The 18,632-nt window shown below is 35.1% G+C and overlaps 1 protein-coding gene across 1 annotated transcript; it reads left to right on the top strand.

Moving 5' to 3' along the window:
* Positions 1-8,474: 8,474 nt before the first annotated feature.
* On the top strand, positions 8,475-10,429 carry LOC127675046 (DDB1- and CUL4-associated factor 12-like protein 2). Its single transcript, XM_052170973.1, has one exon. It carries the CDS (start codon positions 8,792-8,794, stop codon positions 10,199-10,201), a length of 1,410 nt encoding a protein of 469 aa, XP_052026933.1. The 5' UTR covers positions 8,475-8,791; the 3' UTR covers positions 10,202-10,429.
* Positions 10,430-18,632: the final 8,203 nt, after the last annotated feature.

Raw genomic sequence — 18,632 nt, 5'->3', positions numbered from 1 at the left:
ATAGTGTAGGTATTGCTAGAGATAGGACCATAAAGAAGTGGACAACTTTAAAAAGTGAAATAGGACATGATGAACTTCCTGGAGAAAGGGGATAGCATTAGTTATACTGTTGGAAGTACTGAAGGCCTATGCTCATTATATTCAATTGGGAAGCTTGGGAAAACCAAGTATTTAAAAACATCTGTGATTTGTCAATCATTTTTTATATACCATTGTAATAAAAAGTTACAACTTTCAGTGGTAACTTGAATAATAAAAAGAGCTTCAATAACTTTTGTAAGGTTCATGGTCTTTTATTTCACAAGGACCATGCTATCATCTACAGTACTATGACAATGACTAACTTTCCATTTTCTCAATGCTAACCTGTATTCCATTCTGAGGAAACAACACCCTACTTTTTCATTAAGAAACTTGGTGTCTGTATCTTCAGGAAAAAAACAGGAGTCACATAAAAAAACATTTTAAGAAAAATTTCAATGTATTTGAGTAAATGTTCCTCTTCCACTCTAAATCTTAGTATATTATGTGCAAGTCTTTGGCTGAGAAAATGATCAAAACATGTTCTCTGAAAGTAGAAGAACTTTGTGAAGCCTTTTAGGAAATCACTATCACAAGTTATCTTATGATACATCAGCTGCCAAATATACCACATTCTATAAAGTATCTATGCTTAGAAAAATAATTTCGAATTATCCATCTGAGTTTTTGGAAAATATTTTCAATACCAATGGTTTTAGCATAATAATAAAAAATTAGCCAAGCAGTGGTGTCCCACGCCTTTAATCCCAGCACTTGGGAGGCAGAGGCAGGTGGATTTCTGAGTTCAAGGCCAGCCTGGTCTATAGAGTGAGTTTCAGGACAGCCAAGGCTGTACAGAGAAACCCTGTCTTGAAAAAACCAAAAAAAAAAAAAATAATTATATATTTCAATGTAAATAGACAAGAATTTCAAAGTTCACTGATTATAAAACTGGTAATATTCAAGGTAATGAAATTACTGATTTTATAATCATGCACTAAATATATATCTGCTGTATATTTTTATGCACTTAAATATATACATGTATGTATGCATACATATATGTATACATGTGCATATATATGATCACAATATTGTACCTTCTAAATAATTATAAGCATTAAACATCAAATATTTTCAAAAAGCTTTTCAGGGAATTGTTGCGAAATCTGCTGATCATTATGTTCATTTTAGTAAAGCACTGAATGACTGAGTTTCCATTTAAAAACCACAGCACCCTGTTGTTCTTGGTGCTTGTTACTGAAGTTATAATAGCCCAAAGTTGGAAATGTTCTTTTGTGCTTAGTTGTACATACCTCCACAGTTGAAAGAGAATATAGCAATGGTTGACAGTATTGTATTGTATTTCTGCTCTATTTGTATAATGTTTTCTGAAGCTGTCTAACACATCAGTCAATCTTGAAATTCACAGAAATAGACTTGTTATGGGATGTATTTTAATCCATCCAGAAAGAATTTTGACTGGAATAAATAAAGAATTAACAATTAAAAGTTATTAAATGTCAAGTAGGAAAAGATTATATCTTTGAGTTCTGCTCAGTAAGGCCATGGTTGAAGCGAAAATGACTGAGATACATCAATAAAAGTTCCAAGGTATCTAAATTGTCACTTAGCAAAACCTAGTGTTTTATTTCTTTGATTTTGCTTTAGTTTATTTTAGCTTTGTTTTCTTTTTTCTAAGACAGGCTAGACACTGGGCATAGAACTATGCACAATGGATATTCCTCTTCTGTCCTCAGGCAGTCTTCTAGTTGCCAGTTATTATCAAAAGTCATAAATATAAGCATGCAATACTAATATGAATAAAGACATGGAATTTTACATTGACATTATTTCATAATAGAGTACCATGTTCTATCTTATTTGTGGAGTACCAAGGGCTTTTCCCTCAAAATGGTACACTTTACTCATGATCTAAAAATAAGCACAAACACATTCATGTATCTGTGGGAGGTAAAAGGTAGATGACCTGAGGCAGAAAGTATTTCATGCAGAGAGAACATAATGCAAAAAAGAGAGAGCTCTGAAGCATGGATAGAGAATAAAAATAATGATAATAAAAACAACGATGGCAAGGCATCATAAATTATATCATACTGGGCCTGGTAAAATGTTTTTAAGCTTTGGTCTATATTTTAGGACTACAACTAAGTACTGATTTGTGTAAATCAAGAAGGTATGTCATTGACCCTAGTGTGGAAAACTTAATAGAAGAGGGGAGAGGGGTCTCTGGAAAATGACTTAGCCTGCTCCTACAGTTAAAGAGTAAGTAGTGGTTGGAGATCTAAGGGTAGCAATGAGATATTGAGAACAGAATGGATTTAAAAATGTGTAGGATTACAGAAGGGACTGAAGGGGCTGAAAGGGTTTGCAATCACATAGGAAGAACAACAATATGAGCCACCCAGTACCCCCAGAGCTCCCAGGAACTAAACCACCAACCAAAGAGTACACATGGAGGGACACATGGCTCCAGCTGCATATGTAGCAGAGGATGGCCTTGTCAGACATCAATGGGAGGAGAGGCCCTTGGTCCTATGAAGGCTAGATGCCCCAGTGTAGGGGAATGCCAGGCTGGTGGGGCAGGAGTGGGTAGGGAAGCACCATCATGGAAGCAGCGGGAGGGGGATGGGATAGGAGGTTTCCTGAGTAGAAACCAGGAAAGGGGATAACATTTGAAATATAAATAAATAAAATATGCAATTAATTTTTTAAGGTAAATAAAAATGTTAGAAGACAAAATATTGGAACTATACACAGTGAAGAACTATGTATCAGAGATAATTGTTAGAAATTAGGTTTGAGCAGCTGAATAAATGGTGGTATAATTCTTGAGAACAGTTCAAGAATATTAGCATTGATTTCAAGATTTTCAGATTATATATGCTGGCCTCGATGTTTTGTTTCAATATCTAAAATGTCAAGAAGGAGGTAAAACAAAAGTTTGTGTTGGAGATATAAAATTAGGAAGCATTGGTATACATGGTGTTTTTTATTTGAGTGATATTAAAGTATTAAGCATAAGGAGAATAATAATTGAAATCTATGTTCAGTTAAAATACTGCAAAGTGCCAAGTGCAGTGTCTTCTAAATCTACTTTACTGGCTTAAATTCATCCATGTCTTCACATAACTGCCTGATACCTAAAAATGATTTATATGATTTTTCACTCACTTCTATCCATTATACCTAAAATAATCATATATGAAATGCACTATTGTAAAAATATCAATTATTTTTGGAATATATACTTATATCAACAACTGTTTTTGAGGTAAAACCCCAATCTGGATGTTTCATAGAAGAAACCTTCCAAATTTCCCACTTTAATATATACTATCATACTGTAAATGTATTCCTTGAACACATTCTTCCCTTATGAATATTCATCTCTAGTCTCACAGCACAATTGAGAATTATACAAGCAGAAAAGTGGCCAATTCTACAAATATTTTGTTTCAGAATATACTAGCTTTTAGTAATGATAAACATGTTTGTTTTGAAATATAGTAAGCACTCAAAATCTCCACTTTCCTGAGTATCATACTACCTGCGTAATGGTAAATAGTAGAGAGAAAAAAAGATAATTTTAAAGATAATTTTACTAAGTAACTGTACTGTCTGAATTATTATTTTTATCTTCCTGCTTGCCCACCTCTCTCACAAAAACAAACGTAAAACCATGCCCAGGGAAAGAGGAACATTTTGTTATAAATGACTGTGTTGTGAGTGACATTGTCACTATTTTATGCATGAGGAAATAAACACAAAATAAATATTATATGAAATATAACTTGCTTAATTTAAACTGATCAAGTCACAGAATCAAAATGAAAACCATATTATCTGGTTTCCTAGCTCATTCTCTTTCTTACCTTGTTGTGCCTCCTATAAACCATATAGCCAGCACTATATCTCCTTTCTTCTAAAAAGGCCACACTAAAACTATGAGACATTTCTTTTGCTTCAGAAGATGAAGAGAAATGACACCCATTAGAGGTCATAGACTCAAAATTCCCTCTAACCTTTGCTTTCCTTTATCCAACAGAATATTACTTTGGTAGATCAATTATAGTGGGAAACCCAGCATGCTTTTTTTTTTCATTTTTATTGATTATTTTATTTATTTACATTTCAAATGTTATTCCCCTTCCCAGTTTCCTCTCAATAAATCCGGATCCCTTCCCCTTCCTCATTCCCTATGCCTCTGTGATGGTGCTCCCCCACCCACCCACCCACTTCCACCTCACTGCCCTGCCATTCCCCTACAGTGGGGCATCTACCCTTCTCAGGACCAAGGGCCTCTTGTCCCATTGATGCCAGATAAAGCAATTCTCTGCTACATATGCAGCTGGAGCCATGGGTCCCTCCATGTGTACTCTTTCGTTGGTGGTTTAGTCCCTGGGAGCTCTGGAGGGATATGGTTGGTTGATATTGTTGTTCTTCCTATGGGGTTGCAAACCCCTTCAGCTCCTGTAGAAGAAACTTCTTTACAAGTTTTTGTACCAAGCAATTTATAACAAAAAAGCCTCCCAAGGGACTATAATCTAGAATAATAGTTGCTTTTCTTAGAAATTTGATAGTATCAAAGAACAAAATATTATTATTCTTTATAATAGAGATTAAATGACAAATTTATTTAATTTACTAGCCCAAGAATAATTTACTAATATCACCACCAAAATTTAGTTTGTACAAGTTCGGTTACACTTCATTTTAATGTGTTTATTTTATACTTGTTGATAATGATAATTCAAGAACTATTCTTTCAAATGTGCGGATGCAAAAATTATCTTCTAAAACAAAATTAGTTTTCATTTATACTTAACATACTACAAATGATTACACAATCCAGTTTATAAGGACACGAGTATTGTGTCTGATTTTGAAGCCTGTCTTCATGAGTTGAGTACTAACATATATTTTCTTATGAAATCTTATGTAAAAGTAATATCCATGATTATTTCTTCAAATTCCTTAATTATTTCTGTTCTTGTTTTGCCTTTCTTTCCATTGTAAATGCCTTTATCTTGAGACTATTTTAGTTAAGCTAAGAATAAATAGTAATACTTTCAATATATTTGGATTATTATATAAGATATTATTCATGATGCTAAAAAGTTAACAACTTTTGGAATGTTTAGATCTTACCCAAAATCTGTAAAACCCTATGTACAGGCAGACTTATAAATAGATGTATATGAATAATATTTAAGAGGCAATATAATACATTGGAAGCATAGATGCACTGATCATTATATATCAGCAAAGATATCAAGATATCTGAATCTGTATGAAATAAACCTATATGACATTTCTACAATTGAATTAAAAACTTCACCTTTGTTAAATCAAGTAATTTTGTTTCAAAATGTCTCTAACTAGTTGGACTTTTTTATTTATTCTTTTTATCACCAAGTGATGATAACATTTCATTAGGCATCTACTGCATATCTTAAACTGGTGATATTTTAAATTTATTAAAAGTATAACCCTATAATCTCTTGACATATTTACACTGTGATTGAAATAGTGGAATACAAATGAATTAAATAATTAAAAAAACAGCATGATACTGTCTTATATCTATCCATATGAGACCCCATCCAACTGAGGAGAGAAGTCTAACACAGGAATATAGAGGGGATAATTTGAAACAAAAAGCAGTAAGGGACAAAGGAGATTTATAAGGACAGAAAAGATTCTATTCTAATAAACACAACATTCTTCCAAGACAAGTAAAGTAAGTAAGTAGTGGAGATCCAGAAAGATATAAACATATGAAAGATTTACCAGCATGACATTATATCTACAGCTTCAACAATAGTTTTCAGCTTTACATATTTCTAAACAGTATATTGTTCCAGAAATATAAACAAATACAAATAAATACTTTACATTGAGAGCTGAAACCCATTTATGCATCTTTCAATATTGCTTTCTTCTGTTCTGAAATTGCTTAATACCTTTAAGAGCACAGAGAAATTTAAAAATATAGACATGAATGGAACATGTTTTGGATATGATATCCTAGGTGAAATTAGCAAAACTCATTTATTCAAATAAAACATGGAATCTGAAAATTAAATACAAACTATGACATTTATAGTAACAAAAAGTACAGTCATAATACCAGAACACTGTATTGGTATTTTCATTCATTTTTTTATTTTAAAAATTATATCTAAATTGCAGAAGCAAGCATGATAATGTTTCCACAATAAAGATGGGTTAGATTTTGAAGAAACAAAAATTACAATCATTGAATAATACAAATTATTTTAAAAAATAAAGTCAGATGAAGATTTATATATGCTGTAGCACAGACTGTGAGACCATGAGTTTTTGGTTTACCATTTTAAACATTTTAAGAGAAAACTTAACCTTAAAAGTTATTGTAAGGTTGAATACAAACAGAGTATTTGGCGATTCAATGTTTTAGTACAAACCATCTATCTAGATTTCAATAAATGTTATCAGAAATGACCATACATCTCATTTTTACATATTCAGTATGTTACAGACTGATAGATAGAAACATCCCCAAATTTCAGTCCATATTATTCTATACAATAGTAAAAACTTATTCTACAATGTATCATAGTTTTTCTAATTTATATTTTAAAAACAGAAAAAAAGAACCTTTAGTAGATAAAGGGATTTCTGACCACTTATTCTTCAATAACTACCTCTTACTCCCATCCAGCCAGCTTTTCTCTTCCTCAATACTGCATTGTGTACAGAGAAAATGATTGAGGTGGATGTATACATACAAAGAATTTCAGTGGGACAGGTTAAAAAGACCCAAGGGACCTGAAATTTGTAGACCTGAGATAATTTTGCAAAACCTGTAAGGCTATATGCAGGGAAGAACGACAAAACAGTTATTTCACATAACTGGTCAGATATGTCAAATTAGAACCCCCATACTATATACTTTGGTAAAAGGCACCAATCTTCCACTCAAACTGGTCTTGTTCAGTATGTAACTGCAAATGAACTGGGTACACTGGAATCTCAAAGCAGCTATGCATCTTGTGCTGGCTAGTTTTGTGTGTCAACTTGACACAAGCTGGAGTTATCACAGAGAAAGGAGCTTCAGTTGAGAAAAGTGCCTCCATGAGATCCAGCTGTGGGGTTATTTTCTCAATTAGTGATGGGCCTCTAGTGGGTGGTACCACTTGAGTTCTATAAGGGCAAGCCAGGAGAAGCAAGCCAGTAAGAAACATCCCTCCATGGTCTCTGCATCAGCTCCTGCTTCCTGACCTGCTTGAGTTCCAGTTCTGACTTCCTTTAATGATGAACAGCAACATGGAAGTGTAAGCTCAATAAACCCTTTCCTCCCCAACTTGCTTCTTGGTCATGTTTGTGCAGGAATAGAAACCCTGACTAAGACAGATCTCTTCACTCTTGAGACTGCCAAGCCCTTAAAATCTGTACTCTCACCATTGAGTTATTTTGTCCCTCTGAAAAGTTATTTGCCATCTGACTGCAGATATCTTGTGTGTTTCTCAAGTCCCTTCCAGATGTTTAGATGGGTTTTTATACAAGCCAGAGCTCTGCAGAAGTCCTGGTCCTCACTTCATGAATTGGACTTTCTCCTCCTGGAGAATACAGGGATGCCTTTCCTTCTAGGACCTCTTCTTTGCCCTTACCCTGGACCCCATCATTTCTGGCTTTTGAGTTTCCTGAGGAGTTAGTACGTAATAATGCATCATGCCATTCCCTTGTAATCTCTATATTCCTATCTGTATGTCACTGAAGAACCCTTAAACTCCGGAGCTTCCCTTTGACTATTTCCCTACCACTACCTTGCCTTGAATTGGGGTCAAGGAGTAGGAATTAGCAAGATACCCTTCAGGGATTCAAGTTTAGTCACTCAGGAACTTCAGGTTCAGAAGATAAAAAGGAACAAGAACAGAGTAAATCTGGACTAGTTTAAAATGCGATTTGCAGAAGGGCTTTCACACAAATCACAGAAAGAAACCACAGAGGGCACTTGGAAATGCCTCCATGCCTAGTCCAGCTCAAAGAACGACCTCAGTCAAAATGTTCTCTGATTATACCAAGTGCACATTTATTTATTTCTTCCCATGTGTCACATTCAGTGTTCCTTTTGATCCCCTGCTTGACTACATTTTAGGTTTTGATTTTAAGGCTACTTGGGAGCTGTGGTGAGGCTGGTAGGAAAAAAAAAACAAACTTGTGTTAGCTACTCAGCTAACTGGAGTTCAGCCCTCTAGGAATCTCCCCAGAGTTTCCACACAGCCTTCCTCTGCGCCCATCCCCTCTGCTTCTTCCCAACCCCCAACCAGTCTGGCTTCTGCTACCCAGCACCCCACGGCCAACAGCCCCTCCCACTCTCTCCGCCTCTCAACCTCAGGTCTCTTAGCTTACTCTCTAGCCACACACTGACTCCACCACCTCCCAGACAGCAGCACTTCCCGCCCTCGGCCAAGTCCCAGGCACTGCCACCAACCACACTCAACGCCTCCGAGATCAGCAATCATACAGCTCCTTGCAGAGCCACGCTGCCGCCTTCGCCTCTTTGGCCACCAAAGCACCCAGGATCCGGGACGCTCAGTGCCCTAGGGATCACTCAGTCCCCTGGCCCCTGGGACTCAGTGCCACTCCCGCTGATTCGGAGACACAGCCACCCCCACCCACCGCCAACACGGCCAACACGGGTGCCACGCGCCACCACCGCCGCCGCGCCGCCACCGCCTCTGCAAACCGCCCGCCGCCCACCATGGCCCCGCAGCAAACAGGTAGCAGGAAGCGGAAAGCCTCGGAGGTCGAGCAGGGCGCCGGGACTTCTTCATTGCCTGGGCGGGCGGCTGCAGCGGCGGGAACGGGCCAAGCAGATGGGCCATTGCTGCTGGCCAAGAGGCCGCGGCGGCCCGTGGCTCGCCGCTCCTTGGTGCACTACTTGAAGGGCCGGGCGCTGGGCGCCGATGGCCAAACCCGGCTCGCGGGCTTCGAGGGCGATCTGCGCAGCTATGGGGTCCTCCGACTGCCCGAGCTGCTGAGGGAGCGCCAGCTGACCCTAGGTCCCCTCAACAAGGTGTTCGCGTCCCAGTGGCTCAATGCCAGGCAGGTGGTGTGTGGCACCAAGTGCAACACACTCTTTGTGGTTGATGTCCAGACCGGCCAGATCACTCGCATTCCCCTGATGCGAGATAGAGGTCCTGGACAAACCCGTGCCCAACCCACCTGTGGCATCCATGCCATCCAGCTGAATCCCTCCAAGACCCTCCTAGCTACAGGAGGTGAAAACCCCAACAGTCTAGCAGTCTATCAGTTACCTACCCTAGACCCCGTGTGCTTAGGTGACCGTCAAGGCCACCGGGACTGGATCTTTGCCATAGCATGGATGAGTGATACTGTGGCTGTGAGTGGCTCCCGTGATGGAACAGTGGCACTCTGGCGGGTGGATCCTGACATGTTCAATGGCAGCATTCCGTGGCACAATAATTCAGGAATTCCAAGGTATTCACACATTCGTCCAAGGGACATGGAGTCCATCCCAAGGGCAACTACTAACCCGGGTAACCGCAAAGTGCGAGCCCTTGCCTTCAGTGGCAGAAACCAGGAGCTGGGAGCTGTGTCCCTGGATGGCTACTTCCATCTGTGGAAAGCTCGGAGCTCCCTGTCCAGACTGCTGTCCCTAAGGCTGCCTTACTGCCGTGAGAACGTGTGTCTCACCTACTGTGATGAGTTGTCCCTCTATGCTGTGGGTTCTCAGTCTCACGTTTCATTCCTGGATCCAAGACAACGCCAGCAGAACATCAAGCCCTTGTGTTCCCGAGAGGGAGGCACAGGTGTGCGTTCTCTGAGTTTCTACCAACACATCATCACTGTGGGCACTGGACATGGCTCTCTGCTCTTTTATGACATTCGTGCCCAGAAGTTCCTGGAGGAAAGGGCTTCAGCCAATCCAGACTCTTTTCTTGGGCGCACAGGGAAGAAGCTCAAACTCACTTGTGGCAGAGGCTGGCTCAACCAAGATGAACTCTGGGTAAACTACTTTGGAGGCACAGAGGAATTCCCTAATGCACTCTACACTCACTGCTACAATTGGCCTGAGATGAAGCTATTCGTAGGTGGAGGTCCACTCCCTTCAGGCCTCCATGGCAACTATGCAGGCCTCTGGAGCTAAAGCCTCTGTGCTCTTGGGAAAATGTTTAGATTTATCTTTAAGTTCAGGCTGACATTCTTTGCATACATGCTTTTGTGTGATGTGGGTATGTACGTGCCTGATTGTGTGTGTGATCTATTTTCAAAGTAGAGTTGACACAACTTTCTAGTGCTCAACCACAGAGAGAAGGAAAAGAGAGGGGAAAGGAGGAGGAAGATGGAGAGAGAGAGAGAGAGAGAGAGAGAGAGAGAGAGAGAGAGAGAGAGAGAGAGAGAGAGAGATCTATATTCTCTTAGCAATCAAAACTTAGTTTGACTTTGGCACTTTTTCTCAGAGCACTACATTTTTGCTGTATTATACAAAAGAAGTCTTCATCTTACTTTTTTGCATTTATGTATCTTTTTTCTTTAGGCGAATGCAGTTATTGCTTTCAGTGCAATTCAGCACCATAGTTTTACCAGCCTTAAAATAATTTGTTTAAGTCATTTGAATATTCCATGGACATGTCATTTTAATAGAAGATGTTTTAAAATGTTTGTTGGGCTAATCTCAGAAAATATTTAAAGCGCTAATCAAAGTTTTTAAAAAAAATGTGCTTCAAGTTTTAGATTATTACTCTTTGAAGTGTCTTTCATTTGAATGTAGGAAAATTCAGTAGTGGCTTTACACATTGTGGGAGTATGAAATGATTTGAGATGTATTATCTAATTTTTGAAATTATACAATATTGTTCAAAATACTAATCAACAAAATTTTAATTCAGAGAAACCTAAGCATAACCATGCTTAGCCCTAAAGCCTTCTTTTTTAAAGTACTATATTATGAGCTGCTTTCCTGAGAACCATTTATGTTAATGATGTTCAGAGTTAATGAAATCTGACATAAATTTTCAGGCTAATTAGAAAGGTATTTGGGAATTAACATTTCCTTAGCATTCAAAAAACACTGTCCAGTTAGTCATTTGCAATGGTCAGAGTGAGTACAGTTGATTCTTGTATTGGGTACATACATAATTATTTTATGTGGATTACATTAGTATGTGATATATTGTAAAAAATAAAATAAAAAATGTGTTCAGCATCATAGAAATTAAACTAAGTTTTAAAATGATTAAATGTGATTTTACATTTACTAGTCCTTCTACAAATGTATTTATCCAAATCAAAATATTCTAGGAGAGGATCCTTGGCTTCATCGATTCACACTTCATTTTGCCTACTTGCTTTGTTTAAAGGAAACATTTATAGATTAAAAGATAAATGATACTGGACATAGAGATAATAAATAGTTCAGACTTAAGAGCTCTTCCTGGGTTGCTGAGTTCTGTTACCAGCATCCATGTCTGAAAATTTATAACTGCCTTCAACTCCAGCTCCAAGAGATCTGATACCCTCTTCAGGCCCATGCAGATCCTTGGACATGTATGACAGACAAAGAGACACAGAAACATAAACATGGACAGTGTTTTCAAAAGATATGCAGTGAAAAGTGTCTCACTTCAGGATTCCTGGCCTCTGGCCATAGTTTACCACAAGGATACTGTGTGTATATAACCACTTAGAAAGATTTTATGTATACCTAAGGATATCTGTGTATATATGATTTACATATAAATGATATAATGAACTCAGATATGTATACACTTTGGTTTAAAAAATTCATACAGATATAACTAATTTGTTTTTATTGTATATTATCCCATTATGCTGTTGGAATGTACTTTTAAAAATCATTATTAGTGTGGTAAGTATTTAGCTGAATATATATTTTCACTTGTCAAAGGATATATACAATGGAATTCCTAGAAATTAAATTTCTGGGTAAATTATCTTTTGATTAAGATTCACCTATGGAGGTCTGCCTTAACATTGTCCATGGTTCTCATATCCATCCTTTCTTGATTCTTTCAAGGCCAATATGGCTAACTTAATGAGATTTATTGTGATCATAAAAGCTACCTTCTAAAATAATGATTTAGAACATGAAATAAGGAGATGCAATATGAATACTATCAGACAAATAAAGGTTTCGGCTTGCATACAGGCAATTGAGTTATCCAAGAGTACCTTTAATTATTTCAGTTTTCTGCTCTATGATAACATGATTTCACTTATTTAAAATGAATCAGTATTAAATGGTATTGAATGGACTCCAAGAAAGATAGAAAGGTTAACAGAAAAAATATGAGGGGGAATTAAAGTGAAAAAATATTTGCCATTTTATTTCAAGGTGAAAAACTAAAATGGTAAACCCTGAATCTCTGCCTTGGACACAAAATTTGTGGCAAGAAGTACATGTAGAGAAATTTGCATGGAAGATACAAGTGGAAGCTGACAAATTAAGCTGTGAATATTGAATTTGAGAACTATATTGGGATAATACAGCCATTGAAGTAGTGACTCTAAGGATAAGATGTGGTTTCTCATTGTTATGCAGAGATTACTGTGAAATGCTGGTAATCTATTATTTTTAGGGGAAAAAAAACCACAAGTGTCTAGGAAGGACACTAGAATGTAATTGAGATAGAGGGCCCGTGAGAAAAACACAAATGCCCTATTTTACAAAAATGTTATAACATCCAACATGACCTCAAAAATATATTTTTTCAATAGTGATATAATTTTGTGTCTTGATCACAGTTGTAAAGAAGTGTCTGCCTCCTAGTTAAACTCCCTAGATACTATTCCATGTCCCTTCGGATGGCTCAGATTGGTCCAGAGTTGATACCTTATCTTCTTGAAGAATGTAAGATTGACTTAGATCTCAAAGAAGGGATTCAACTTTAGTATTTCCCAGCCAACTAATTCTAACAGTGAGTATTATACCAGTAATCACAACACCAGCTCTCTGAAAACATAAAAATATAGCAGCTTCAGAGTTGGACCATTACCACACCACCTGCTCTGATCTCCACATGCTATGCTACCCTACTCTTTGCCTTGTTTTACACAATTCAGATGATTAGCCTATATTCATTTTAAACATCAGTGTCACAAGACTGCATTTTTCATGACTATAAGAATAAATAAGCTATTATAGGAAAAGTTGTTATTTCCTCAGAAATATTATTTTACTTGTAAGTTAAAATAAAATTATAATGATTTATGAATAAAAACATTAAACAATATATTTTAATACATTAAAAGTAAATGGTACCAATTAAAAATAAAGTTAGTCTTTAATAAAATTGTTTTCACCTCTGGGAAACTGCAAGATAGGTCAGGGGAAGCTGCATGATTAATATATACAAATGAAGTATTTTAAGGTTTTTTGGATAAGATGCTGAAGTCCAAAGGAAAAAGTAAAAGGAGCAGAAAGTATAAGAAAATTTATATATATATACATATATATATGTATATATAAATAAATTTATATATATATAATGATGGCGTTTAATTTTTAATTATCAATTCAAAACTCTATTGTATTTTTTATGACAAAATTTTTGGTGCCTTCCTTAGGATCTTCAAAGAATGTTAATTAAAAGTGTTTATAATGGAAAACTTCATATGAGCACTATAATAAGGAAGAAGGCAATTATCATACCAAAATTCTGTCAGAGTACTAAAAACCAGATAGTGACTCTGACAGATAAAACAGAAATATGAACACAAACCCAAGATACAGTTATAAGACCGGTGTGATAGCAGTTAGCATTCACAGACATTTCTATTCAAATATTCAACTCTGTACTTCAACATTGAAAGCATATCTTTTTTTTTTTTTTTTTAAAAAAAGCAAGTACCATTAGTAATGTATATATGTTCACTTGGCTAGTTAGGCTCTCTATCATAATGAGGAATATTATACAGTTGATAAAATACTGGAGCTATTTTTTGATGTACTTGGATGTTTAAATTGTCCTTAGTGCCATTGTTAGGAAAGATTAGTGATATGCAAAAATAAATACAACTTATAATCACATTTTTCTTTGAAAATGGAAGAAATAATAATCATAAGTAAATATAATATTATATGCAATGGTATTATTAACATGTTTCTTTATAGAAGGCTATGGAATAGTTTATTTGATACATATGTTATATATTTATGAAATACTGTAAAAGTTCAATCCATGATATGCATTTCTTTAGAATACAGAAAGGGAAAACCAATAAAGACAGTTTTTTAATCCTGGCTTGAACGGAGAAGGAGAAAAAATGAACAAAAGTGTTGTATGCTGAAAACTTCAGCAAGGACATGAAACAGGATAACAATAAAAGAATTCACCTCAATGAAGTATGAAAGTTCATAGATACTTTTTGTAAAAATAATTGGAGCAGTGGTTGGCCAGCCACATAGTCTCTGTAAAGGTAGGTAAATAACTTTGTATTTTTAAAATTGACTATGGGACTCTTTTCTTTCCCACCACAGATATCTGGCAGATATAAAGAATTCTAGGATAGAGCCAGGCAAAAGACAGGCCCAGGAAGATGTGAGCAGACAGAAGCATGATACCTGAACACAGATAACCAGCTGCATGGCAGAATATAGGTTAACATAGTTGGGTGATCTAAGTTATGATCTAGTCAGAATAGAGCCTAGGTATATGGCCAAAGTTTTGCAAGTATATTTTGAGTCCGAGTCATATTTTTGGGAGCATGGGGCTGAGAGGAAGAACTAAAACCTGACTTCTACAGGCAGTACCCTGATTTTCTGATTCTCTTATTTTGGACAAACACTGAGGGATTTGTATAAGCACAGCCTCAATGTGGCTACAGAATAAGGACATAAATGCTTCTGACCAGGATATAGAAAAAGAAGATATGATTCCCTGCCTACCAATTAAAAGAATCCATGATTTTTAAAATTTTCTCTGATCTTTTCTTTTTATTCACAAAATTTCAAAATACTTTCTAAGATTTTTCTATTTGTTATATGAATATAATTTTAGTTCATATCATCATATCAATGCATCATCCATTGATCTTATCTCACATTTTCTGTTGTAAAGACGAGAGTAAATTTTTAGCTGTGAAGTTAATCAACAAAAACTTTCGCACACTGTATTAATACTAATATTTATTCCCATTGCTGAAGTTATAAATTGACAATTCTAGTCCTGTGCTGTTTTAATCTTGCTGTGTCAAACATGAAATACCAGTTTGTTTTTTTTTTTTTTATGTTTGGTTGACAAAGAGAAAAGTACTATCTGGATAGGATAAAGAAAATGTAATTCCTCCAATTTTTACAGATTTATTGGATACATAGTCACACAAAAGGAAGAAAGGTTCTTTACAAATTCTTCCATTTATTATATTAGGTCATAACACTTTTAATTATTTTTTACTCTGAAATTGTAATAGAATCACATATAACCTTTTTAATACATAGGAACATATTTACTGAGTATGCCTCACAAGTCAAAAGTAGGGATTCTTTTACCTACATTCTCACCCACAAAAGTGTTACATGCCAAATGCAAATAATATATTGAATATCACAGATTCTTAGCCCTGGAGAGATAAAACTGAATAGCTTTTTGCTAGATTATATCTACTAATAGTGATGTTGACATATTTCAAAATTTCTTGTTGATACAGCCCTAAATACATTAGACAATGTATAGAAAAGGGCTCAATTAAGTCAATAATTTCAAATAATATGAGCAAAATTACCAATTAACTACTTTGAAGCATCTCTAATTTCCTTCATCCAATTTTTCTAAGCAATGTGACTTTTACAACCAAAGAATATAGTATTATTATAAAAAATAAAAGTTGTCTTCTCTTGAATAATATATAACTAATTGGTACAATTCTCTCTTTTTAAAGAAATATATACTCCTCAAAAGAAACTTCATAGGCATTGTAATAGGATCAGGACCTTCTTGTAAAAACAAAAGCATTAGACAGAAACATATGGTTGAGTTTGATCATCAAGACCTCTGAAGAATGACTGGATTTTATCACACACACACACACACACACACACACACAGAGAGAGAGAGAGAGAGAGAGAGAGAGAGAGAGAGAGAGAGAGAGAGAGAGAGAGAGAAATAAGCAGGCTTCTATCTTCACCCACATAGCAATTTTATTATTTCTATTTATTGGGCTCTCTAACTTTGTATGAATGTTAACATATATAAACATATGAATCCAGACAGAGATATACTATTTTCATTGTTAAAACCTCAAGGTAATGTCTTATTGAAATCTTGAATCTTCTTTGTATTACTTTATAACTCTCTGTGGGTGACTCACCCAGTCTCAAAATGAAAAACACAAGTCAAAGTAATGGCAGAGTACTTCAATCCTCCCAGCATCTGTTATTGTTGTAATTTTCCAGTTTGCTCTTCTGATGACTGAGTAATGGCTGATAAATTAGCATCTCTGATCATTCAGATATGAATACATTAAAACTTTCAAAATTTAAAAACTGTGTAACCAACACAGGTATTTTGCATCAACAATTTAAGATTCTGCTTAGACTAAAAAAGTAATCTGGTATTTCAAATGACAATCAAGACCAAAGAACATATTCTACTTTACATTGTGCATATAGAAATCAGGTTGGCATTGCCAATACACTTTTTCCAAAGGTGACTTCCCATAGATGACAAAAATCATAATATGGCACTTTTTTTTCATGTCCTGCTGGTGTGAGCCTATAGAGCATACAGCCAATAATACAATTACTGACTAATAAAATTGTATTGATCTATAAAGACTATTAAAGATCATCTAGCATAATGCTGGTTGTAACATAGGACCACAATTCACACTAGTAATTTAGCAGCAGAGTTTCTAGGAATTTAAACATTAAAATAACAAAACATGCATGGAATATGACAAGGCTTACTTTTACTCCATGTACCGTAAACAGTTAACCAAGCTTTTAAAAATATTTATGAGAGGAAGTAAGAGTACAAATGAGGAGAGATCATCCAAGGAAATCACTAAATACATTCCTCATATCCTCAGGGAGAAACGACACACAAAAACTACCATGCTTTGATGAATACAAGTCTACCTTATATTTATTTAATACATTTGTAGTATTTAAACTTTGGCTTGAAAATCTATTAACTTTTTCTAAAATTCATAGTAATCCATCTCTGAAAAGTGAGTATTTTAAGGTGGAATAATAATGCACTAACCAAAGTGATAAGGCTGGTAGGATGTAGAACTGTTGTCAGAACCAATTTGTCCATGCAGTTGTCTTTGTCTACAATAAGTATATACACTACATATAAAAATATATGTAATGAGTATTATGTAATGTTTAATGTGTAACATGTATAATATGTAATATATAATATATAGTATGCAATATCCAATATCCAATATTAATGTGAATATATAATATATAATGTGTAACATATCATATATGATACATTATATATGATATACATTATATATATGATATACATTATACATCTCTCTCTATATATGATATAGGTAATAATCTAATCACCAATTATTGAATAGATTGTCCTTTTTTGTCCATTGTATGTTTTTGATACCTTTGGACAAAAACAGGTCAGCTGAACTGAATGCATTTATTTCTAACACTTAATTTTGTTTTGTTCGTTGGTGAGCTGTTTTTTAAATCACTGTCCTGTTATCATGCATACTTAACAGGCAGTATGTTTCAGAATTAGGTACTATGATAGTTGTAGACTTTTTAATTTGTTCAAAGGTTATAGCCTCTGGTAATCCTTTGTTTTTCTATCAGTTGTAAAAATAGCCTTCATCATCTGTGATTTTAATTATTTTTGGACTTCCTTTACTGCTTACTTATTTTATAATTTTATTGAGATTCGGTTTACCTCTTGAAAAACACAATTTTGTTTCATTGATCTTTATATTTAGATTATAGTTTGCAGTCTTTTTCTCACAGGATTTCCCCTTCTGGTAAATTAGCAGTGGTGTATTCTTTACTTTCTAGTTCATTGAGTTTGATCATTATGTAGTTTATTTGAAATATTTTTAAGCATTTGATGTTGCTTATTGCTATACCCTTCTTTCTTCATAATCTTTGTATGCAAAAATTTTTTATATTTTTTAAGAATTGTTTAAATTTCTCTTGATTTTTGCTGATTTCCCATCTTCATAAGTATGTTGTTTAAACATTAAGTATTATTATGCTTCAAATTTTTTTCCTTATTTAAGTCCTAGTTTTATTATATATGTATAGAAGTTACATGATGTTATTTTGCTTCTTTTCATTTGTTGAAACATGTTTTATGCCTAATCATATGGTTCATCTAGGTTAATGGTCAATATGCTTATAAAAATATTCTGTAGGTATTAAATGAAGTTTATGATAAATACCAGTTAGACCAACATAATATAAAGTAAAATCTGATGATCCTTTACTATTTTTTGTCTGAGTTTTCTGTCTGTTGGTACTAATAGAATGTTGGCATCCTCAACTAATTTTGTATTGGACTCTAAAATTATAGTTAATGATTAATTTGCATATTTGTATTTATGTCACTGCATATATA

The sequence above is a fragment of the Apodemus sylvaticus genome, chromosome X (assembly GCF_947179515.1).
Source record: "Apodemus sylvaticus chromosome X, mApoSyl1.1, whole genome shotgun sequence".
Classification (NCBI taxonomy): domain Eukaryota; kingdom Metazoa; phylum Chordata; class Mammalia; order Rodentia; family Muridae; genus Apodemus; species Apodemus sylvaticus.
This window is presented reverse-complemented; position numbering and strand designations above follow the sequence as displayed.